Below are 26,729 nucleotides of genomic sequence, written 5' to 3' on the forward strand. Positions count from 1 at the left end.
TTTTAAATTTTCAGCTCGAATCAATAGGTACTTGAAACAAACTGGTAGCCAACAATTTTTTTGCCTGCGAGAAAAATAAATACCTTCACGTTAAAAATGCATCCTATAAAACTCATCAATCATCATAAACTTCTAATACTTATATTTAACCCTAATTATTATAATCAAAGTAAACGTACAACGTACATATTCATTTATGGAATTTAGCAAGAGACCTGAATTAAAAACGTAGATCATAAGGTACAGCGGGGCAAATCTGACTGTGGGTCAAATGTAACTGGTGATTTTTTTCCATGTTTTGCTATGTTTGCACTATTAAATAGTGTCCGGCGGTTATATTATGGTAGGCGTGTTCAGTGGATACAGGTAGAACTCAACATCATAGTTTAATAATGGAAAAATTGGATTAGTTACAATTGCCCCCCAGTCGAGATTTGCTCTGCTGTACCTTACCTTGTTTTTGGTCAGGATCGGCATAGGTAATGAAATAAATTATTTTCGTAAAAATCTAATTTTGCACACTTACTGACGTAGTATGTTTACCGGGGGTTTGAGGTCACTGACGATGATCTGCCAGCTGACCATTTATGGGCCACAATCGCAACTCTTGCCTTGCCATAAAACAACGCAGCCACTTGCGACGGTAACCAGTGCCAAACAACGACACGATATAGTAAGGCATCCAATGAACGATACAGTTTTCTGATGCGTTGTGATTCAGCTACTAGCAACTGTGATAAATTACCATTTTAGTCTAATCTACGGCACGACGTTGTAAGGTATCATATGAACGGTGAACTCCGCTGATATGTTGTCGTTCGTCAGCATGATTTTGAATCAATACAGCTGTCATCCACCTCTGACCACCGGATAGTTTATTGTCACCTTGAATTATTTTAAATCCTTTATGTCCCTGTAAGAGCCATGTTCACAAGTCCTTGTACAGTAAATTACTCATATGGAATGAAGTCGTCGACCCAAAACAGCTGCGCCATGGGTGGTCGAAAGGATAAAGGCATCTGCCGCGATTGCACAGTACACTGGTTCGATTCCAGCCTCTTCCAAGGAAATAGTCTTATATAAATCGAGGAGTCTGCATAAACCCATTTTCTTTGACCTGTCTTGCCCCAAGTGATGTCATTTGAACCGAAAGAGGTTCAAAGTAATAAACAATGGACTTTTTTATCCGAATGAACATTGACAACAGTATAGTGTTGGGTACTCGTTTACGAGCCTCGTATGTCATACACAAGTATAATAATGCATTTTGATGTTTCATTGCCAACTGCTACCACTGTTCTGATCTTTTACGTAATATGTTATTTAAGTGTACCTGTACAAAATATATCTTAATTACTTATCTTCATGTTTGGCAGGTGCCATCTTCGACCAAAACACCGAGGAGATTCAAAATGTGTTTAAGTACGCAATGAACACTCATAACCAAAACATCAGCAGTCGTCGCTTGGAGTTGCAGGCATACGTAGATGTCATCAACACAGCGGATGCATTCAAACTCAGTCGGCTTAGTAAGTATAATCATATAAGTTTCCCTGAGTGATGTGCAGAGATCGGATTTTTGTGCGTCATCTCATACTAAAAGTCATTAAAATGACGTAAGTCACTAAGAATGTCGCAAATCGGTCCGATCTCTGGTGATGTGCGACTATCGAATCAGCGAACGATAGCGAGTTAGCTTGAAGTTCTAATAGTGGCACCGTTTGAGGTCGGCATTTACCAGTTAGCGATAAAATCAGCAGACTCTTTACTGCTAACATTGCCTTAAGTGAAATGTCACTGAATAGTTTGTAATTTAAGCTCGCCAGAAAACAACTTTTTTATCTATATTGATTCGATGATTTTTTACTACAGTTATGATGTAAGTTGCATAGACACTATTTGAAAGTTTCATCGTCAAATAATAGTATTTTTGTAACTATTTCCATGTTATTGACTCACAATTGTGTGGTACTTATATTTTTTTAGCAAAGTCTTATCGCGTTCGGTTACGTTTTGTAACTAACCTCCGACGTTTCTATGATGGCTTTTTTCCTACGATTTCGCTCGGACAAATATCGTTTAAAATTAGCGAACTCCCAATAACAGTCGTAAAACGTGGAGAACGTTAATCTTCCAGGCGCTCTCTTTGTGGAGGGAGGAATGCTTGAAATTTTTGACAGCTGGTAACACCGTCCTATCATGAAGTTTTAGAATGACTATTTACCGATGTAGTGCGAAAAGCTTTTCCTTCGTATTTTTACGTAAACGTACGAACGTGTCATGCTATTTCAGTCAGTCTCAGTAACAAAACGTACTGACGCTGTCTGAACTACCATGACAAAATACGAACGTTTCCGGAAAAATACGATGGGAAACCTTTTCACACTACATCTGTATTTACGAGGACAACTGTTATCCTAAATTTAAAGTTACATTGGTTAAATTTATTTCACTGTCTTACAATATAGTATATAGGTAAATGTGTATAACAAAGCTGTAACCCAAGAAAAGGCAAAACTGTCAACATCAGTCGATCACTTCAAAGGAAAGTAGAACAAGTTGGCAAAAAATATAACAAATATTCTCGTCCAGATAAAGGACATTAAGAAAAAAGTAGACGCATGATACTTGACAGGTTAAGGAGGGGGCATAGTTTTTTGAAATAGGTATATTCTCGAGAAAGTATTAAGTAACTATTAGTATAATTTTTTGTCATTCATGTGTGTTTGTTGATTCATGCTAGTTTCTTTTCGAATTAATTGATTGTCATCTGTATTGTACAACAATAAAATTCACAAAGTTTCTCATATATTACAACGTGTAAAGCTAATTCGGGCGAATCCGTTAACTGTGGTGAGACGACATAAAAAATGTAATTAGATTGACTTTTAAAGTGAAATAAAAAATTATCTATACATGTTTACAAATACTTACGTCGGGCCCGCGACCTCGTGTTAAATGCTCGTTGGTAGGTAGTTACTGTCATCGTAACCATGTTTACGGATTGTGGTTGAAAAAAATTCAAAAAATTATATTGGGGTGAAAATAGTAGGTATCGACTTGAATTTAATAATTACAATCTCATACTGGCTTTATAATCTTGTGCATCAAACTAATAACTAACTAACTATAACTAACTATCTCTGTTTTGCCCAATGGTTGACTGGTAGAGAATGCCTTAAGGCGTTAAGTCCGCCATTTGTACTTTTTATTGATAATTTGTGCAATAAAGTTTAAATAAATAAATAAAATTAAGGGTAACTCAAAAACACCTCTCATTTAATGATAACACTGATGAATTTTATGCCTGGTTTAATTTATCGCCCATATTACACTTACACACTGTATATGTAGATATGATAATATGTTTAACAAAATGTTCTATATCTATCAAAACTATACTTACTCATATCAATGTTCAATTTATTTCTATAGCTATTGTTGTGATTTTCTCTGATATATATATATTTTTTTTTTTTGACAAAACGCGTAACTTTAAAGTCGGGCAATGGCGTCCGTTGTACAATTATTGACTTTCCCTCGGTGTGGGTGGAACTGTCGATAGGAATAGACAATCCTTTGACGCTTGTTTTAAATACCACTCGAAACAAAGCAGTTCGTCCGAAAGTCTGTAAAAAATGTTTCATTTCAACCCTGGGTTTACACTGTGAGTATGTGCCCGAGCGGCGTTTATTGGTATTGTTGTCACTCAACCATCCTGGGTTGTGAGGCCAATTATACGTAGAGCACGCTTTACTGATTGAAATCTCGATATTATGTTTGATCTGAATTCGCACTGTAGATATTTTATACTATTCAGTGCTAATAAGGGGGCAATTTTATAAATGGTAATTTTGTTTTTTTAGGTACCTAAGTAATCAAAAGACAAAATAGTAATACATTACAAGTGCGGAAAAAGGAAGAAACGAATTGCGTTAAATTATAACACGACCGAAGGAAGTGTTTTATTTAAATCGCCAGATGTTACGAATTCCCTCTGCGCACGTGTATTGTACGACGTTTTACAGTACATGTGGGTATGGTACGTAAAGTATTACTTTGCGTACAAGTTATAGATAAAGTAGGTGTGTACACCATATGCGTTGTAAATATTATGTACGATTATCTATTCTCAAAGTAAATGTTAACACAAAAAATTGCTCGAAAATAAAATAGCGGTTTCTTAAAGCAGGGTGCTGCCTTTACTTAATTTCGCTTTAGTAGCGACTATGAAAAACAAAAGAAAAGCCATGACACCGCCAGCCTTATCGCAATGTTTTATATTGCTTCCAGAGGGGCCGTCTAGTGCTATCATTGCTATCAATGAAAGAGCAAGACTTAATTGTGACAGATAGCCGTAAGCCTAGACCATATTTTATCTCTCGTAAAATAAGAACAATGGACAAAAAAGTGACGCGGAAATTAAAAGAGAAAACAAAGGCAATAGGCCGTGAAAGAGGATGTTGCAGACGGTGGCGGAGGCTGTTCGGTTAACTGCGAGTTTTCCGGTGAATGCGGGCGTGGCGCTAGAAGGACACAAACCGTCGCGAAATATTTGCTATTGTAGCAATATTTTGTTATGTGGCAATGATATATTTACTTTTATAACTTTGTAATAAACATAATTATACATTTTTTTAAATATATAACCTGCTTGAAGAAAAAGACAAAGTTTTTGCCTATTGATTCTAAAGTTATTCTCACACATGCAAAACTAGTTGTTACATACAAAAGTCTAGCTCGTATTTGGTCTACTCGAGTAATGAGTTGTTTGGGATAGTGATAACTTGGGAGATTGTCAGGTATCTGAGGGCCAAAAAATGCTTCTAAAAATCGTCTATATCATGTTTGAAGGAAAGTACCTTCCGATTACGTTGTTCTGTATTTGTATATACTCACATACGCACTCCTGGGTACACACTACCATCTCTCTCACTCTTATCCCAATGACAGTGAGATAAGAATAAGCTCACTGCACCTTAATTGAATGTATACATCGAGTCCTCAGGTCAGAATTAACCGCACTTTCAGACGAGGGTCAAACGGCACTTGGCTCGTGTTCAAAGTCATGATCCTAGTCTAGCTAGAAACCCGCAAGTTCTATAAATATTAGCTATGTTTAATTGTTTATTGAAACGATGATAAGAATTTCATAATTATTTGTCTAATATTGATTAATGGAAATTTCGTAATTTAATTATTTTTTAACTAAGTAAATAATAAGTATATCACTTTACTATGGTAACTTTACTGTTAACATAATTATTTACTTTTTTTTGTTTAGGTACCTACGGTACTAAACTACCTACGAATAAAATACGAAAAGACTTTCTCATCTAGTCAATATTATCAGGTCATTAGGTCATGAAAAACTGCCGATAATTATATAAAATTATCTTGTGAATAAGAATTTACCGTAGTTACATTCAACCTATCTGAGTAAAACTCATCATTACAGTTAAAATAATATGTCACACCTTATTATCTTACCTAAAGTAACATTTTATATACCTCTAGGTATTCGATTATCGAAATAACCAATTCAATTTAACAGTCCCAACAGACAGTATATTGACAACGGCTCAATCGCCCCCTCCCCATTGTAATTGCACCCTAATGCAATTACCCTAAAAGCCTGTCAGTGAAGCTAAATTTAATGAACTTGAAAATAAAGTGAACGTCCGATTTAATCCATCTCTTCTTCGGTACTTGTTTAACGTAGACACGTAAAGTATAGAATATCGTTCGTTCTTGTTATTGATACTTTTTTCTTTTAAAATTGGATGTGGAAAAGGCGCGATTCCGAAAAAACTGAACCTTACTAATGAAATAAAACTATAGAAACAGATTAAATCGCGTATAATGAATTTACAATTCATCCCGACGTTTTGAACACCTTACAGCGTTCGTGGTCAACTGGTGGTGGTGGTGGCGGCAACAAATGGTGACTGAGGAAAACTTACAATGTGCAAAAGCTACCCACATACAAGAAATATTAACGAACCATGACCATAAATAATATAGATTTCTAAGGCAACCTGCCTTAATAAAGCTAGTTATAAAATATTCAAAAAAAATACTATTACTATCTTAAAAAACAATTAATCAATTAATCTACACAAAATTGACAAAAACAAACTGCAAATGTCCAACACCATACAACACAAATGCCTCACAGTCTTCATCGTGCTTGTTCCATTATCAGATGTACTACTGGATCCCAAACCGGTGGTAAAGTAAAGCCATCTTCTCTATTAAAGTTTGGATATTTCTTGAACTCAATGGCCTCGCGCAACATTCTGGGTATATACCACTTCTCCTTAGCAAGAACCAGAGGCTTATCTAACTTTATAGCATGATTGATTTTATCCATGACATGTTCAGAGACTGCAGACTTTTGCCGCCGGTGCTTTGCATCCGCTATGTGTTCCTTCACCCGTGTCACACCTCGGACACTGGCGATCAAATATATGAAAGAGGCGCGTTCCTAGCACACAGTCTAAAATATGACAGGTCGACTGTTCGCATTTTTGACAGGCGGTAACTGTGAGGTAACCGAGAGGGGGTGGGCGGCACTTTCAGCGGGGAGCGGGAGTGGCCATACTGTACGATAGTACTCTTTATTATACTGTGCCCGTGTGGAAATACTTCGTTTCGTCTGCCCCACCTATGACAGGCCGCACTCACAGTCTAGCCTGTACACTCCCGCATTTTGTAGAGGCGTTTGACATTTCACCGACCTCAGGAATTGTGACATCTTCTTCATAGGCCGTTAGGCCGTTGACCACGAACGCTGTAAAGTGTACGAAACGTCGGGATGAATTGTAAATTTATACGCCATTTAATCCGTTTCTATAGATTTGTTTCATGAGTAACTGTCGCGGTAACCGAAGACAATATTATGAACCTTACTAATTTATCGTCTGTCTTACGAGCATCCTTTCAATGATTTGTCTATTTGGGGGCCACAAAACATATACTAATAGATTACCTAGTTCTGTACTAACATAATGATGATTTTTTCTTATGATGATTAATGATGATTATTTCGTACACCCATCTTAAAGGCCGGCAACGCACCTCCAACACCTCTGGTGTTTCGGGTGTCCATGGGCGGCGGTGATCGCTTACCATCAGGCGACCTGTCTGCTCGTTTGCCTCCTATCCCATAAAAAAAAAAATATATATATATAAAAGCTACATCAATAAAATTACAATTATTAATTATTCTCTGGAACCAAGATAGTAAATTATATACATATAACTTCTATACAGGATGGTCCAAACCTTACAGTCAAGTTTTTTTTTGATTCCTCACATCATGGGCGGGCACTCGAAAACTACAAAAAATCGGCCAATATACGAGGTGCGGTCCAAAAGTGTCCGGCCTAACAAAGAAAACAAGTAGATATATTTACAAAACCTTTTTTATTTTTCGATATAGTCCCCCTCTATTTCAATGCATTTTGCAGATCTCGTGATAAGCATCTCTATCCCTTTGAAAAAATAATCTGGAGTTTTGTCCTCAAAATGGGTGAAAACCGCTTGAGCCACTTCATCATCCGAAGAAAATCGTCTTCCCCTTAAGTCTGCCTTAAGTCTCGAGAACAAATAGTAGTCGCTTGGGGCCAGGTCGGGACTGTAAGGTGGGTGGCGAATTTCCTCGAAGCCACATTTTGCTACAGCAGCTTTGGCAACTGCAGCAGTGTGAACGGGAGCATTATCGTGGAGAAGCCGAACACCTCTACTGAGTTTTCCACGTCGCTTCTGCTTGATCGCCTCTCGTAACTGCTCAATAAGGGTGGCGTAGTAACTGCCATTTACGGTGGTATTTCTTTCTTTTATGTCAATCATTAGGATTCCGTGACAATCCCAGAATACCGTTGCCATTATCTTTTTGGTGGATTGCGTGACCTTGGCCTTTCTAGGCGGCTTTTCGCCATGACGACGCCACTCCATCGATTCCCTTTTGGACAGAGGATCATAGTACAGAACCATGGTTTCGTCTCCCGTAACAATCGACTCCAAATAACTTTTTCCGTAACGCCTATACGCGTCTAAAACTTCTTGAGAACACGCTTTTCGCTCAGTTCGCTGCAAACTCGAAAGAAGTTTGGGTACCCACCTAGCACTAACTTTATTCATATGAAGATGTTCATGAAGGATCCTAAGCACTGAAGTTTTCGAAAGCCCTGTTCTTGCTGCTATTTCTTTAGTCTTAAGTCTTCGATCACTCAGAACTTCCTCTTCCACTAACTTGACACAGTCCTCGGTGAGTACTTCCACAGGCCGGCCGGAACGAGGTTCGTCGTCGATGGACTCCCGCCCTAAACGAAACTGCTTACTCCATTCTTTTACAGTGGAAAACGACGGAGAAGAATCCCCGTACACGGCATCAAACCTTTTTTTTATTTCGGTCGGGCTGACCCCTTCCTTGGTCAAGAATTTGATCACGGAACGATATTCCAATTTGAACATTTCGAAAATTTTACGACTTCCTATTGTTAAAACGCTGTAAAATCAAAACCAGAACCAACAGAAACCCCAAAACCATACACGAAAAAGCAGAATAAATGACAATCGCGATGACATAATTTTTATTTTTTTTAAAGCCGCCAATTTTTTCCAGCCAGAAAGTTTTGGACCGTACCTCGTACATGGGGTATATTCTGATAGCTCATGATGAGAGGAATCTAAAAACAAAATCGGACCATCCTGAATAAAAGAAACTGGAAATATCTTACATGAGAGTTATTAAATAATATATATTTGAGATGTCAATTATAAATCTATACAGTTTATATTATTCCCTGGGTGTAAAACTTTCAAATTGAACGGTCCTTATTACATTTGAACCATAAACATGGAAAGTATTGTTAGGTACTTGCCTAGTCTATTCTTGATGAACACCTTATAAATCGATGCCTAAGTATACTGAGCCAAGTGTCAATTTTACGATTATACGTTTTTTTTTCATAGGTATGTATTTATTATACCTTCCACTGAATTTCATGATGGAATTCACATTAGTTTTGGAAGTAAAGTGACGTATACTGATGCAACTAACATTTTTTAAATATCGAACGTTGTATACCCACTGAGACAAGTCACTTGCACTACTGCCACAGTTTATCAATCTATACTACTACTCTACGTCGTGCAGTTAATGCGGAGGGAGATACAAATAATATTGAATACTGATACAACTAAAACTTAGTTGCCGAGGTAAAAACTGCTTATAACAGTCTAAAGGTCGAACACGCCAAAAATGGGGCACACTTAAATGTTTATTATAAAAAAGATATAATAAATAAATAAAAGATGTTTGATTTAAATATGAGCAAATTTAATGTATTTTAAATGCAAACCATAATTAGTCAAGGTTTCTCGACGAATAAGCCATGGATCGTACTTTTCTTCGAACACGACTCATCAGAGCCTGCACCATCACGTCAGGATACCTCTTTGTCGCCAGGTCCACAGTTTTCGCCGCTCCTCCGCGGAATTAACCTCCCCGCCTCTCTTTTTAAGAAACCCTTTCATTATACTCCAATATTCCTCGATAGGCTGGAGTTCTAGGCAATTTAGTGGATAGCTATATTTCGGTACCACGGCTACACCATTTGCTTTGTACCACTCCATGACAGGTTTCGCGTAGTAACATCTGGCAAGGTCTGGCCAAAATAAAGGCCAGGAGTGGTGTTTCTTGATAAATGGAAGTAATCGCTTTTGTAAGCACTCTTTTTGATAGATGCTGCCGTTTATTGTTCCGGTAGTGACAAAAGAGCTGCTTCCTTTCCCGCATCTGCTAATTGCCTGCCAAACTAGGTATTTTTTTTTTTTGGAAACATAGATCTTTTTTATTTGACAGTCTTTGGGAGCCTCTGTGCTATTTTTGCTGGTATAAAACTCTTGGCCAGGGATTTCTTAGAAATCGGATTTTATGTAAGTTTCACCGTCCATCAGAACGCAGTCAAATTTTGTTAATAAATTTACGTATAGTTTCTCAATCGAGTTTCTGCTGCTGATTTCTGTCTTACATTCCGATCTGGTGCCGTTCTGTGCTTTAAAACTTCTTAGCCCTGCTCTACGTTTCACCTTTTGAACATACGATTGGGACATCTTTACTTTTTAGCCACGTCACGAGGTAACATCATACAATTTGAAGCAAATATCCTTAAGATGCGTTCCTTCTTTTTTTTATCCTTTATACCCTGCAACCCACCAATTCCTGGCCCTTGCTCTAAAGGTAGGCGTTCCCAAAACCTTTTCAATACGCAACAAACAGTGGATTGTGGAAATTTTAATCTTTTACCCACATCCCTGTAGCTGAGTTTTGGATTTTTTGTGTTTTCGTGCAAAATAAGTTCACGTTGTTTCAGTTGCCTGTTCGATATCGCTACATATATAAATCTTTCACAAAAGTAACTGATATATTTAAAAACTATACTTTTTTACGATTTAAATGGCATCATTAAAATTTCTATACCTTTAATTATAACGAAGCAGAAAATGAATTTATATGCCTCAGTTTTGGCGTGTTCAACCTTTAAGTTACTATTATCTTATAAACCTTAATTTTTTTTATAAAAAATTACTTGATGGATACTGATGTCTAAGTGCACTAAAATACTCGTATACTGGATCATGTACATATCACAAACTAATGTAAATTTGAAAATTTCATAAATGCTGATTTTTTTTTATTTAATTCGTTAATACAAATCCAAAGTTTTGTTATTATGTGAAAAAATACGCAAGTTTCGTTGTACCTTTGAACGGCTCTCCTGTAAAATCATGATTTTGCACTTGGATCAGTATCCTTATTACTTAGGAGGTATCGAAATGTAAGTTCGAGTTCGAGAATTGTCGATGATATCCAATTCTGCACAAATATTTTTCCATTTAAGTACCAGTTCTCTTAAAGACAAATACCGAAAGTAAATTCATAACACATAGTGTTTGTTTCAGTATGCAACCAATTTGCGCGCGGGGTGTTTGGCATGCTCGGCGCGGTGACGCCCGAATCGTTCGACACACTCCATTCGTACACCAACACCTTTCAGATGCCGTTTGTGACGCCATGGTTCCCTGAGAAGGTAATCATTGTTTTAATAAAAAAAATCTGTTTTATAACATTATTTTACAGTAAATCCGGTTTAACTTTACGACAGCAGGTGCTATCCTTGCTATAATGCACATTACGTACATCGTAAACTTGAAGGGTACCTAATCGAAAAATCTACTGTAAAACGATGTACGATACATGTGATGTTCTAATACGTAATTCACAACGTGTGGCCATGTTTTAAACATAGATATATGAAATAACATCTACTAGTAATCCTTTATAATATTTTATGCTCTGAGGTTTTAAAACTACTGAGAGGGGTAGCATTAAGGTACTTGTATCCTCAATCCTCAACAACTTACGTTACTAGAAGATTGATAAATAATAATTAATTACAGTAAGGCAAAGTTCAAAGTCTTGAAAGGTCGATTACATTCTGCTTACCACAAACTTATAATGAAATAGTTTCTGCTTTCGTTAGGTACTTGTTAATATCGTCCACAGCCCTGTGGAACTATGTAGGTACGCATTATTTAATTTTCCTTGATGGAAAAATATTACGACGTTAACATTTTATTGAGGCTAATAATCTTGACCATAAAGTAGACTTATGTATTATTAGGTAGGTACAATTTTATTATTATTTTTGCGTACATTGAATGTGTTCAGTTTTTTTAATAGGTAGGTAAGTACTTAGATAATAACATTATTAACTAAGTAAACAGCATAAATAAAAGAATCCCCGGGATTGGAGAGAATTGAGAGGATTAATATCTACGAGAGCGTCCGCTATGTCGCTTATTTTATTTAATAATAAAACTACCGTGAGACACTGCCACATTAAACATGTAAAATCGGGTAACTTACGCAAAATTGTCGAAGGTCGCTCGACATGTTTCGCTCCGTAACGAGGAGCATTTTCATTGAGCACGCGCGATGCCGATAAAAATTGGTAGGTATGTAGGCTGATAGAATCCATGATGCTGAGCAAGATCCACTAGGTTTCCCAAAATGTCCTACATAGTTTGTATGAAACCTACCTTTTTTGTTACCAGATTTTTATACATTTTCGGTAACAAAAAAGGAAAGTTTCATACGAACTGCCTAGGATATTTTGGGAAACCTAGTGGATCTTGCTCAGCATCGTGGACTCTATCAGCCTACCAATTTCTATCAAAATCGGAGACTTGATCCAAATGTACTAACTTTTCGGGAATTGCTGACCTATATTTCGTATGTGCCTACCTATTCTCTAGAATTGTTTTTGACAGGTGATACCGCCTTCGTCGGGACTGATCGACCACGCTGTGAGCATGAGGCCTGACTATCACAAGGCTATTGTTGATACAATCGTGTGGTATGGATGGACCGAGATCATCTACATGTACGACTCGCATGACGGTGCGTACCTATTTAGATCTGATGTGCTTAATGTTCTAAGAGGATATCTTTTTTCCGTCGATCATCAGCAGGCACCGACAATAATCGGCAAGATGACAAATACTCCTCGCCCAAGTCTAGTTCTACTCTAACGATGGCGACGTCACTTACTTAATAGCCCCATTTTACAGCTCGTTGTAAATTTCTAGAAACGAGAGTAAAAGTGTACCTACTTATAAGATAAACCATGAAGCCATTTACAGCATTTCTAGGTAAGTACTAATATTAAAGTCATATGTTACCAGAAGCGTTAATGATTAACGTAGTTACATAATTTATTTATTTTTAACCAGCATACACATCACTGAGCGATATGAAGCTTAAAATAATAAATTTAAAAGTGGGCGAAATACTGTCCTGGGTGGAACTTGAACTTGCTGCCTCTATGTAGATTTATGCATTACACATTTGTGTAGGTAACTAAAGTAACGTGGGTGAAGGCGATGAAGTGGATCTCCGTTTTATCAAACAAAAACTAATACATTGACCATGAACCTACAATTCTATGGACGGATAACTCCGAAGAAAAACCTGTGATTCCATCATCCACATTGATAGCTTTGTCTATGACCTCATCCACTAATCTCCCGTCAGTCGGATCGAGGCGCCCGTGGCGAAAACATCTCCAGAAAAATAAGAAAATATGCCTACATGCGTTATCAAAATGTGTAAAAATTACAACAATCGAAAGAAAAAAAAATACGGAGTAACTTTTCACGCGTAAATTAATACATTATCACGTTATTATACGTAAAATCACGATATTCATTAATGTTCATAATCATAAACCAACAAACTGCAAAACAAGAGTGTGACCAGTATTTTTGTTAAATAGTGTTTGCACACGGTGCAGTGAGTCATTATTTTATAGTTAAAAACAATATATTTCTAAAATTCATGTAAAATAATTAATTTTTGATAAATTAAATGAAGAATTGATTTTCTCTTGACCTGAATTATCATGATTTTGATTTTAAATCGTGTTTGCACATCGCAAACCGTCTGCCATTGCTGGCTTGAGTGTTTCGCCACCAAGCCATAAAAAAAGTTAAAAAAAAAAATGTCTGCCATTGTTGGGTCACAGCCGGTCTTCAGTGAGGCTCTCTCTGTTTCTATTACTCTATGACATTGACGTCCTGTATGATCCATTGCCTGTCTTATGGTCTGATTTTGTCTAGTGATTTATCGAATTTTAATTTTAATGTGTTGATTCCAATCATATAGCTAATAAAAAAATATTGTTATGCAAATAGGAAGATCAAAGATTTAAACGAACTATGATCTGTCGCTAAATAAAACAACAAAGTCTCATGAAATTGTTTCTTATAAAAAATGCTCAAACTTCTTGGCTCTGGAGTCTGCACATTTTTACAAACTTCTTTTTAGCTTTCGAGAGTACCTTCTTCCGGTAATTTCTCGAGCAGCAACTGGGATATTGCCACGCAAAGCTTGAAACATAGAAATATTACATATAGAATACTAGTTTCCATACAACTGATCGGCCAACAATGAAGCCAAAACCCGATCGATGTGTGCGTGGAACGCGCCTGTTTTACGCTCACCCCACGCACACATGCATATAAAAAATGTTGCCAGAGAAAAATGATTTCGCTCGAAGTTGGGATTTTTACAAAGTCATTGTACTTGGTTATAATAATTAATTACTACATACTTAATAATTTTTAGTGTGTGCTCCATGGAAATGTTGTAAGTAATGGTTGAAATTAATTTATTTTAAAAATAAACATATTGAGTGCCTATACAAATAAATTTCTGTTTGGTTACCTATTAAGCATCTGAAGTAACCGGGTACAGCAGGAACCCTTTTGATGCGACTCTGTCCGTCTGTCTGTCTGTCACATTTCCAAATATCTTAAGAACTGTTCTACTTATGCAATTGATTTGTTTTTAACATCTACAATTAAATTGGGAGTGTTATTATAGTGCTAACACATGACCGTACGAGGACCCTGCCGCACCAAAGTCATCCAATTACTATCCTGTAAGTGGGAGCGAGAAAGAATTATTCTTTTCTAGCTCCCACGTACAGGCATATATCGAAAGTTGTAGTAGTGCGAAAAGCTTTTCCTTCGTATTTTTCCGGAAACGTTCGTATTTCTCATGCTAGTTCAGTCAATTTCAGTACTTCTTGTACTGAGACTGACTGAAATACGAGTACCATGACATTCGTACGTTGCACAGACAGACAGAAGCAGATTAGTCAGAAATCTAAAATGAAGAAAAATTATGCTATAATACTTAGCTAGTATTAGAATTTCGATAAAACAACAAAATTTGTGTCTTTGAGAAAACTTAGGAAAATATTATTTTTCATTTTAAAATGTATTTCTTTAAATATACATGCAAAGAACCTAAAATTCTTGTTACTTATATTTTAAACATCATTTGGCGGAAAAAAAAATCATTGGACTGGCAACATTTATAAGAAATGGCGGACAAGAAAAATTTCAATTTTAGTATTTACGATTTCGTAAAAATATCACATTAAACTCTATACTTTCGCGTGGAATGTAATATCGGGCGATTTATTTTTATTATATGTTGTGTTATAACATCCATTCTCGACAAAAACTACAATATTACTCGCAAATTAATTTTTTTTTCGGGAGATGTTTTTAGAACGACTTGAAATTGAGTACTGCGAGGGCCGTTCGGATACAATCACACAAGTGCGAAAAAAATTCACACTTGGCATGGCTGCACTAGGATGTTCGGACACACTATCTGGTGTTATTAATCTAAGGCTTGAAATATATTTATTGGTTTACCTAGATTACAACATTTTCTGAATGCAGCCCTAGTAAAAACATGATTTAAATTCCAAAAAAATGTGAAGGATAATAATTATGATTCTGACACTGGCAGATTTCATCTGAAAAATGAGAAAGGCACCTATCATTTTGCAGCTATGTACATAGTTTTCCGTTTGTTTAAGGAAGTCTTCTATTAAAATGGAGAGATCATTAATGAAAAAGTCAAAATATCTATGTCCTATATCTGTGGAAATAAAAAAGGGCCAATTATTTACCCGTTACTAAAAAACATGCAAGTGCAGAAGCCAGAGAGGATGATGATGTGACGGTAACTTTTTTATTCATAATTATTCCGTTACTCTAAAGATGTGCTTTGAGAGCAATGAATGTAGAGAGCAATCAACTGTCGATTAGAAGCACTTTTCGAGAATATTCTTAAACAAAATAGAAACTACCTAAAAATACTTTCATTTGCGGCGAAGTTGACTATCACAGTCAAAAATGGAACCCAAATTAGATATTTATTCCGAATGCCTCGTAACCAGTGGACTTTTACAAATCGATATTTTGGACCAACCTATTACTCTTGGTGGTGAAAAGGTTATCCATTTAATACTATTGTGAATATGGTCTACTATTAAAGAAAAAAAAAACATTTTCAATTCATTTATTTAAAGAGGGATACTAAATGGTTATAATTTGTCGAAAATTGAATGTATTGTTTACTGAAGTAAACAGGTTTTTAATGTCTATTTTTTAGTTAATGGTCCTCGCTTTCAGTACGGGCGGCCGATAACTCTTAATACTTTATTTAATATACAGTGAAACCTGGATAAGTGAGACTTCAAGGGGCGAGAGAACTTGGCTCTGTAAAAGAAGTATACCACTTATAAAGGGTCTCAGTTAGACAGGTATAACAAACTGTCTGTCTCAATTACAGAGGTTATCACTAATAGAGGTTAGAAATGTTAGAATAGAGGATATGTCAGTTATAGAGGTAATAAATTATATTTTGCAATCATTTTATAGTTATTATTAGTTTTATCATGTAAAAAGGAAAGGTAAACAATCCTTGTCTTTAAATAAAATACATGTAAGGAACGTCATTGCATCTTAGAACTTTTATATTATGAAGGTATTTTTTTAAATAAGACCGTTTTAACACCTGTGTTATACAAATAAATATTATTCTTATTCTTATTCTATGTTTTATGTAATTTTGATCGAGATTTTAGTTTTTATTTCGATATTTGTAATAACTTAAAAATAAATAAAAAAACTCATCAAACTCGCGTTAACCAAATAAGTGATCGCGTAATTTAAGGATGGACTAAGAATGACTTGTTAAAAATATGGAAATTAATTTTAAATAAAATCCAAGTTACAGAGGGCATAGACTGACTGTATCTCAGATACAGAGGTAAATTATCATAAAATTGTAATCAAACAATTAAGAGAATGTAATTTTTCGAGCAGTCTTAGTAACAGAGGTAAAATATACACTTTGTCCCTCTAGTAGAGGTACATGTGACTATAAACTCGAAAAGGCAAATCTCAGTTATAGAGGTCTGTTTTGTCTCACTGATAGAGGTGAATCGGTGCTAAAAGTGTCGGGACCGCACCCTTGGTCCCAGATATAGAGTTTTCTCACTTATCCAGTTCCCACTTAACCAGGTTTTACTGTGTTTGCTGTTTTTGAGGTTTTTACTGTTAGATAAATATTAGGTTGTTACATTATGTATAAGTTATTTATGTTATATGTATTTTTATTTATTTTTTTGATGTGTTTACTATTTTACAGGTAAATTTTTGGAACGATGTTATAGGTGACTCTTTTCCTATTATTTCCGATATGTCGTTTTTTTTTCTATATCGCAGATAAATTCATGGTCGTATCGGTTGTGACAGTACTTAGGACAGTATTAAAGTAGATGGTCGATGGTTTGTTTGTGGTGTAGTGTTATCGCATGGACAGGTTGGTGATGTTAAAGCGTGCTAGGTAGGCTTTATGATACCCGTGACCACTGAGTATTTGAGTGAGTTGGAAGGTGAGTGGCATATGCTTGCGGAGTGTTGCTGCGTGTGTAGGTGTAGGTAAAATTGCTTTGTGTGGGTTCTCTCCGGAGTCCGTTAGTTCAGGTCTCTCCCAAGACAATATTTTTTAGTAATAAAATAAACGTTATCTAGGCTTAATAAATTCCGCTTTTTTGACTTTACAACCTCGTAAACTATCGTAAGCTTAAATCTCACTCAATCCAAACTCTTTAAAAATATTTCCTTTCTCTCTTAGCCATTGAAGGGATATTACTATTAGTTTTCGATTTCCATATAGGTATGAAAAGTTTTAACTCAACTCGAGCAGAGACATAGCAATTGGTTAATATTTTTACCTTTGCATTTTAAGCACGGGTCTTGTTTTCCTTAGACGTCTGTGATAACAGCGACCGAGGTGGGTGCTCCTGTTATTTTTGCGGATTAACTTTTTAATATCAGTGAATATTAAGATAAAGGGAGACTGCGAACGGGGTGAGCTCGGAAGTCGAGCCGGCTTACTGCATTCTCTTTATTGTGTTGCTTTACAGAAATTGCGGATTTATACCTAATCGTAAAGCTTCGGACGCTTCAATCTGTTTGCATGTCTGCCTGATGAATATTTTTATAACTGGGAATTATAATAATAATCTCAGATGACTAGTTTACTAATGGACCACAACTGAAAATATACACCGTGGGCCGGGGCCTGAATAACCCGAAATATTTTACCAATATTTTTAAATCCCTACGGTAGTTAAACAGTTTTTTGTGTTTGACCTCCAAATGCGTGGTCAAAATCTTTCAGGTTCCTCATGTAGTTTTTAAAAATACATACCTATTAGGTATAATAACCACACACACCTTTCTAATTAATATACTGCCAAAATTTATTTTCTAACGATAACACTACTTTTTGACGAAACCTCAGAAACAGCATATAAAATAAACTTTAAATACGTTATAAAACTTCCATTGAAATCTCATACCTAAATGTATGAGATTATTAAACCTCCTCTAAATCTCCAGAAAGACTATTATTTGAACGCTTCCCAGCTATTTACATATTTCACCTCCGACAGTTAAGACCCGCCTACACTCTCAGGAAAAGTTATGAAAAACTTTTCTTTCGGAAAGTAAGCTCTATCAAAACGTGGCTCTTGTGATTTAAACGACGTAGAGCAACTTTTGTATTTCAAAATTTCACGCTACTTATTTGAGTTAAATTATTTTAATCGATCTAATGTCGCTTTTAGTGCCTATAAAATGTTGAGTTTCATATACTTAGTTAATTCACTATATTTAATAGTTAAACGAACATAGGTAGTACCTCAGGATTCCATGTGGATGAGATCCTAAAACCTTCGTCCCGATTGAAATTGAGATGTTTATTGATTTCAATGGCTACGCCATTTCTACAGTAGAAAAGTGCGTGAAGCTGTCATTAATAAGTGTAAGCGGAAAATAATATCGACAGTCGTTAAATCGAATATCGTCAGTGTTGTGTGTCGACAGAGTAACATCCCTAGTGCGCAAACAGTTAAAGTTGATAATCAAAACCATGTGCAGGTAGTTCGAAAAACTCGCGCGGCTGTCAGAAGGTGTTGATTTCATATCAAGCCAGTCTTCTCCGAGACCACGGGGACAACGCCGTCCCTGAAACGTTGGAGGTCAGTTTAATATTATGTAGTCATACGCGATTAACCCTTTACCAGGCCCCAAAGAACTAGCGTGTCTTCATACGTACTGTATATACTGTTACAACCGTATTGAACGCCTTGTAAAAAATGCATTTACGAAAGTCGGAGATGTTCCTTTAAACCAGAAATAAAAATGTGGGTTACGGTTATCCCATCGCCTGGCCAAATAACTAACTGTCATACTCGATTTTGTCTTATTATATTATTTACAAGGCGAAGGTATGTATTCCTCCCACACCTTATATCGGTTACCGTAGTCAGGTTTTAACTCCAAACCTCCTACAAAATATTTTGCGAATCTCTGAAAATAGTATTTTATGATCTACATTCACAACACGCTTCTAAATCGCATAATATATCTTTGGCAGTCGTTTAAATTCACTTGACCAGTGATGTTAGTGGTTTGTTTACAAATCCGAACACTATACTGAATTTAAGAATAACACAAGGAGATATATCGAACCGTTTTTTGGTATTTTCATGATCTTAATGATTGTCAGGTAATATAATCATATATTTTGCTAAATACTCCTGCATCCTTGTGATATGACCAGAATTAGGATGCGGGATGACTCTATCCCATTGCCTGGCTGGAATTTGCCTGTGTGGGAACTATTATTCCCATGGCCCGATTAGATTTTGAGTCTCTTTGGTTTTTGTTATTTATTTTTAAGTATACAGGGTTTATCAAAAATACGAGTTTTCGTTTAAAGGCATCTCGTATTTATTTTTTGTACTATGTATTTATTTTATATATATATATATATATATATATATATATATATATATATATATATATATATATATATATAGATATCTCCACTCGGTCAATGTTGATCAGACGGGTTTTGGCATCAGTTAATTGTTGATCCGTTGGCAATTGTTGATCACAACAGTTTTTGTTGATCTAATGTATGACTCGGCATACAAATGTGGCTCCGATCGGATCAACAACTGCTGTCCATCTGCCGGCAAAATTACGAACTATTCATAGCATTTTTTATACAAATCCGCTCCGTCAATTGTTGATCTGATTCAAATGGACCAATCAGGGAACACCTTCTCCACGATTGGTTGTTTGCTATTGTGCGCTGTTGCCACTGTTCTCTGCAATCAATATCCTTCTATTGTACATACTAAGTAACCTTCTAATATGTACTACAGAGATTTATTAAGGTAATAAAACTTAAGTAACAAATAAATAACAAGCTAACTCTAAAAAAATAATAAAACAACTTAAAATTAAATTAAAAACTAATCTAAACTAAAATAAATCTAAATAGGGCTGAGTTGACAAGAAAGGCCATGGTGTCCAAGCTCGTCGACGGTTGTGCCGCAGGGGCACCTATGAGGGGTGCAGACCTTTACTCCGAGCCTGAGGCTCACGGCTAGGTGCAGGGTATCAGGCTCTAGACCACTGGGAGGCGAAGGGTAAGCGTGCAGCCACTGGCCGGATTCCTTTTCTGCGGCTGCTAACAGCCGCGCCCGCATTGTGGCAGTGGTACCAGGACTGGAAAGGAGTTCGTCGAAGGTACAAATAGTGTCGTCCCAGCAACGTTGGATATGTAATTTTTTAGGAAAAATTTGACTCGGACAAGCCGTCAGCCAGGCGTTTCTAGCGTCCGTCAGGCACGCCGTCTCGAAGTTTAAAGGGCAGGCCCTTAATATTTTACCTACGAGGGCGGACGTGCCGTGGACAGGTGATAGAAACGACGGCAAAGCAACACTAGAAATTTTGCGCGTACCCAACCCGCCGAATCTGATGGGAAGGGACGCCTGGTTCCAGGAACGCTCGCTGAGCTGAATGTTTAAAATTGAGTCTAAAGAAGATCTAATGAAGTCGTCAATAGGTGATAATAAATTTTGGTGCTTCCAAAAAGGGCAGCAGCGAAGCAAATAAGTAAATTTTGGTACAAAAAGGCAGAATTTTAAAATAGTCAGAGCGGAATGAGAATTTATCTCGAGTAAGCGATCAGCGCAGTTTTTGAATTAGGAAGTCGCGTTTGTAATGACGTTAGGAATGGCTTCTTCGAAGATGGGTGACCCTAGGAGGTTTAATGAGTCCTTGTTGACAAATTTAATGTTAGGCGTAATTGCTTGAAATTTTTGAATGGCGTCGGGATTAAGACTGTTGAGATATAGGTAATTCGCATTTATCGGAATTTAATTCAAGTCCAATTCGTTGAAATTTATTTTTTATTTCCAATAGGTCAGCTAATACTGTGTTAGCATCACCTCCTAGGGTACCGTCATCTAAGTACCATACGTTAAATTTTGAATTTAGATTTTGAATAATAGGATTTATGGCTAGACTAAAAACGGTTGGTCCGAGAGGATCGCCCTGCTGGCAGCCTACTTCAGAGGAGAGTTCATGGGTTTTGTATACCAATTTTGAGGGATTTGCGTAGCAATTTAATAAATAATTGTAGAGTTCTGAAGTGTGGTTATTGACTTCTGCAAGCAGGGCGTCCCTATTGAGCGAGTTAAATGCATTTTTGACATCCAGTTTAAGCACTACCTCACACTGGTCATTGATAAGGCAGGTGCGGAGAGCGTGTACTGCCGCTTCACACCCACCCCTAGTGCCAAAGCCGAGTTGTACAGGTTCGAATTCTTTCTGTAATTTTGTAAGTAGGTATATGTCGCACAGAAATTTTGGATGTTAAACGACTAAAAGTTGAACCAACGGCAATGGGCCTAATATACCCCCATCTTTTTTCGTAAGGGTAATAAGATTTGGGCCATAAATAATGGGTACAAAGAGGGGGTTTACTTTTCCAGACAGCATGAAGTTGGTTAATTTAGTAAGAGCGATAACGAGGCGTTTGCTAGCATCGCCGACGCAGTGTGAGGTTAGGTCTTTTAAGTATTGTGGAGAAATTCCATCAAGACCTGCTGCCGAACCCGTTTTGAATGTGAAAATTGCATTTATTGTGTCTTTTTCTTGTACTTGAAGACACACATTAGGTTCTGTAGGCGGATCTAAAAAGTATGGAGTTGCTGGGCCAGACGAGTGCTTGTCGCGCAAAGCCGATAAAGTCTCAGGTGAGTCCACAGACAGCACGTCGGTTGAAAAAAGCAAGCGTGCGGCTCCTTTAAGGTCGCCATTGCTAACTTTTCCCTCAACAGTCTTTTTTAAATTGTTGCTAGAACGGTATGATGAACAGCTGTTTTTCTGATTAACGGAAGGGTTGTGATTAAGGGGTGGGCACAGTTGTTTTTTATTTTTTGTGTGAGTGACAGTCATCTATTATCAGAAGTCGCATGAAGAGTGGAAAAGGAAAAGGTTAGTAAGTGTTTCCAAGAATCAGTGCTGTTGCTTTCTACGCAGGTATTGATAACGTCGGTTAGTCGACTAGCTACGGTGATCCTTGCTCCACGCGGTATTCTTTTGATTACAGGAAAATTATTTTTGAGATAGCTGAGGTGGAGGAGGAATTAAGTTATTTACATCGATGTCAGGTGTTAGAGGGCTGGGTTGGTGTCCTATTATGAGTGGACATGTGGCGATGATAGGCGGATTTACAATTTTGTGGCATTTTCCTATATGAATTTTTAGACCACGAGTTGTAGAGAACGATTTGTCGCACTGATCGCAAGGAAACGCTTGTAATGACGTAGACGTACTGCCAGTGGCTGATGTATTGGTCTGCATCCAAACAGGCTTAAAATTATTAACAATTAAATACTAAAACTTACGATAAATAACAATAAACCATATGAAAAAAACCGCACGTGCCAATATTAGCAAGCGAAAGATTCCAATATTAAGAGATTAAAGATTCAAAAAGTGGAATCTTGAGCGTTGCGAGGATTTCAAGGTACGAAGGTTAAACAAACTTTGCCACCGAGTGAAACACAAACTTTTTCACCACACCAACACGAACAAAGTACTGAGTATAAAACATGAAACGAAATCAAATCCATTGAATAATTCAATATTTATGATTCAAAATCATCATTTATAAGTAAAATCTACCAGCCCACTTAAGGCATAAAGTTAAAATTTGTATGAAATTACTTTGCACTCTTGTGGATTAAATGAAATTTTGCTATCTGTTTTCGAATAGCAAAGAAAGCCTTTACCAGTTGGGGTGGTGAAATAGTTATTTATTATACAAGAGTGCAAAGTTGTATTTTAACGCCGAGTGTGGAATTAAAATACATTTTACACGAGAAGTAAAATACATTGCACTCGTGTGTAACACGTTATTTGTTATACAAGGGGGCAAAGTTGTATTTTAACGCCGAGTGTGGAATTGAAAAACGAGCAAGTGAAAGGATTCTATAGTTGAATAGAATCCTGAACTTGTGAGTTTTTTAAAACACGAGAAGTAAAATACATTTGCACCCGAGTGTAACACAAAACTTTTCCCCTCACTATAGCGAGGAAACTACAACGCAAAAAAATGCGTTTATCACTGCTTCCAGTAGTTCCACAGGTGGTAAATCATCTTTATTACTAGATTCACCTACTTTTATCAATTTCAAAGCAGTTAATTTGACTTTATTCAATGCAAAATTACTTTACCCACTAATGGATAAAATGCGTTTTTACCCGCTGGTATTAAAGGACAAAACACGTGTTTCCAAGCTAGTCAGGGGAAAAACTTTTTCCACTATAGCGAGGAAAGTACAACGCAAAAAACGCGTTTATCACTGCTTCCAATAGTTCCACAGGTGGTAAAACATCTTCATAACTAGATTAACCCACTTTTATCAATTTTAAAGCAGAAAATTTGCCTCTATTCAAGGTCAAATTACTTTATCCACTAGTGGATAAAATGCGTTTTTACCCGCTGATATTAAAGGACAAAACACGTGTTTCCGAGCTAGTGAGGGGAAAATAACTTATTCTCAAGTATGCAGAGAAATGTCATACGTGCCTAAAAATAGGCTCGGAAGTACCCATTTAGAGCGTGGCAACAGAAGAGGACATGTAATGGAATTTCGTACAACTTTCCCGGCCTAGGCCTTGTCACTCCAATATGGAGCCGGTTTTTACGATCAGCTGATCGAGTAGGTATTCTCTACAGCCCGCATCATTTGGCGGATTTACAGAAAAATAGTACCTATACAAACCTCGGTCGGTAAATGGGAAAGCTTCGAATCACATGCTAGTCCACCTCGGCTTCGCCTCAGCCGACAATTACATGGTATCCGAGACATTTCCCACTTAAACGGCCTAGGTATGTAATCTCTACTATCACGCTGTCAGCAACCGATGCCCATATTATGTAGTATTATTACTTATTCTGTGCCGATATCGTACAGTAATAAAACCGGCCAAGTGCGTTCCGTACCATTATCCGTTTTGATATTCACTTTATTATGTTTTTAGTATTTGTTGTTATAACAACATAAATACATTATCCGTAAAGAATTCAACTGTCTAACTATCACGGTTCATAAGATACAGCCTGGTGACAGACAGACGGACAGCGAAGACTTAGTGATAGGGTCCCGTTTTACCCTTAAGTACGGAACCCTAATTATCACCCGGAGGCCGTGCGCGCCTCAGCACAGGCGCGCGTCATTTGTTTTGAGAGACCGTAAACAAATAAATGGAGCCTATATATTTTTAGATATTATAATATTATTTATATGGATAAAGTTATGTATACAATTGTATATTGCACATAATTAGGTTTTAAAACAATAGTGTGATCTTATTATGAAACTCACCTAATACAGCTCGTTTCATAAAACCGCACTCGTGTTTTAATTAGGCTTGTGTCGTTCACGAACTATGAACTGTTAGGAATAAAATCCCATCAATGACCGAAATGAATTGAATCTTTCCAGGCTCCAAGATTCGGTCTTTGCTCATTTAGTTCAGTATAGGATCGGCGAGCGCGAGCGGTTTGGATCGAGAACGAATGTGTGACTGCGCCGACTGAGAGCGAGAGCTACTTAGCAGAGCAACAAAAAAAACGTCAAATTTTTGATATTAAAGTTCGGTTACTTACAACCTTTGGGCCCGGAATGTTACTCTCTGTGCACTATTAGTATCATTTTGACACTATTCGGTCCCATTCGTTCTGATCTTTCCAACCGCAATGGTCGCTGGTCTGGCTGAACTAAATGAGCAAAAGACCTAAAAGAGCGAACTAGTTCGTGGGAGCGATTGAAAGAGATCGGAGCGCTCCGATCAACGAACGAAACGGCACAAGCCTAGTTTTAATGCCCTTTATTATGTTAGTCACATACCTAATAACTAATAATTATTTGTGAGTGTGCACAGCAAAACGTCCCTCTTTGTCGATTGCTATAAAGCCGCTTGGTCAGTTTATTCATATTAAAATACAAGTAAATCTCGCCTTAATGGTAAACGGCAAAGTGGGACGTTTTACTAAAATACACTCACATTTGTATATTCATGCCAAATAACAGCTTTCTAGTGCAAACGGTCTCTGAAATTACCCTCGGACAGACAAACAGATAGAGAGACAGACAGACATGGCGAAACTATAAAGGTTCCGTTTTTGCCATCTTGGCTACGGAACCCTAGCAATAGTTGTAGCAGAGATTCTACACAACCGCAAATTATAAATGGAACCACAGAATACATATAAGTCTTAGCGGGCAGACACCCATTTTTTTTTACTTTTGGAGCAATTATTTCCGAAAATATTAACAATATCAAAAAATGATTTCGGTAAACCCCTTTTCCTTTTTAAATACCTATCCAACAATATATCAAGCCTCCCAAGCACGCGAGGCCGTAGGCCGAGCTCCGGACGGACAACTACAAGTGCTCCCACGCAGAACAATTTATAATAAAAGTGTCTGAAAAGCGAAGCGGCGGGCCGGAGGCCCAACGCTGAGCTTCGAAACCCAGCGAGGGCCGGAAGCCGAGCTCCGCATAGGGCCGAAGGCCTGGAGCGTCTCTGAGAGGCTCCCAAGCACGTGAGGCCGCAGGCTTATTTGTCATATTTACAATAAAACTTTTTAGCTAGGATTTTAAACTGTAAAAAATACTATTTTTAAAATAAAAAGACATGTGATACGTGTTAAAAAGGTGAATCTTATTTTTTTTTTCTATACTACGTCGGTGGCAAACAAGCATACGGTCCGCCTGATAAAAAGCGGTCACCGTAACCTATGGACGCCTGCAACTCAAAGAGTGTCGCACCTCATTAGAAACTTGTACACTCCCCTTTGCTGTGTGTGCACAGCAAAAAGGAGTGTACAAGTTCAAAGGAGGGTTTGGGTTGCCGACGACTCAAAGGACAATAGACGGAACAAATTAGTTCCGTAAGTCCTCCCGTCGTCAGCACCCCGCACCCTCGTTGAGCTCTGGCAACCTTACTCACCGGGGCAGGAACACAACAGTAGAGTAGGGTCTAGTGCTATATGGCTGCGGTCTTCTGTAAGGCGGAGGTACTTCCCCAGTTGGGCTCTGCTCTAGATTCGAGCGAGACAATATCCGCTGTGCTGTGCCCTACCACACAAAGCGGAATATCATTCGCTATGCCCTACCTCCTCCTATTTGGACTTAACGTAACCTAACCAGAAGGGACAACTATTGTTGATCAGATATCAGATCTGATCGAGCATCATCTGTATGCAGAGTCAGTCATACATCAGATCAACAAAAACTGTTCATATTAACTGTTGCCGTCGGATCAACCATTACCTGATGTCACAACCCATCTGATCAACATTTGTTGACAGGATTAATATTTCTCGGCGAGGTCATTGAACCTTTAT

General features: G+C 37.2%; 1 protein-coding gene across 1 annotated transcript in view; it reads left to right on the top strand.

The window, feature by feature from the left end:
* Positions 1 to 1,414: 1,414 nt before the first annotated feature.
* LOC125240991 (glutamate receptor 1-like) overlaps positions 1,415 to 26,729 on the top strand; it is a 129,396-nt gene continuing 104,081 nt past the window's right edge. Inside the window, exons 1-3 of the mRNA XM_048149239.1 lie at positions 1,415 to 1,529; positions 10,972 to 11,099; positions 12,343 to 12,472. Coding sequence (XP_048005196.1) covers positions 1,430 to 1,529; positions 10,972 to 11,099; positions 12,343 to 12,472 — 358 coding nt within the window. The 5' untranslated portion in view covers positions 1,415 to 1,429. The remainder of the gene's footprint in view (positions 1,530 to 10,971; positions 11,100 to 12,342; positions 12,473 to 26,729) is intronic.

This window comes from Leguminivora glycinivorella, chromosome Z (genome assembly GCF_023078275.1).
Source record: "Leguminivora glycinivorella isolate SPB_JAAS2020 chromosome Z, LegGlyc_1.1, whole genome shotgun sequence".
Classification (NCBI taxonomy): domain Eukaryota; kingdom Metazoa; phylum Arthropoda; class Insecta; order Lepidoptera; family Tortricidae; genus Leguminivora; species Leguminivora glycinivorella.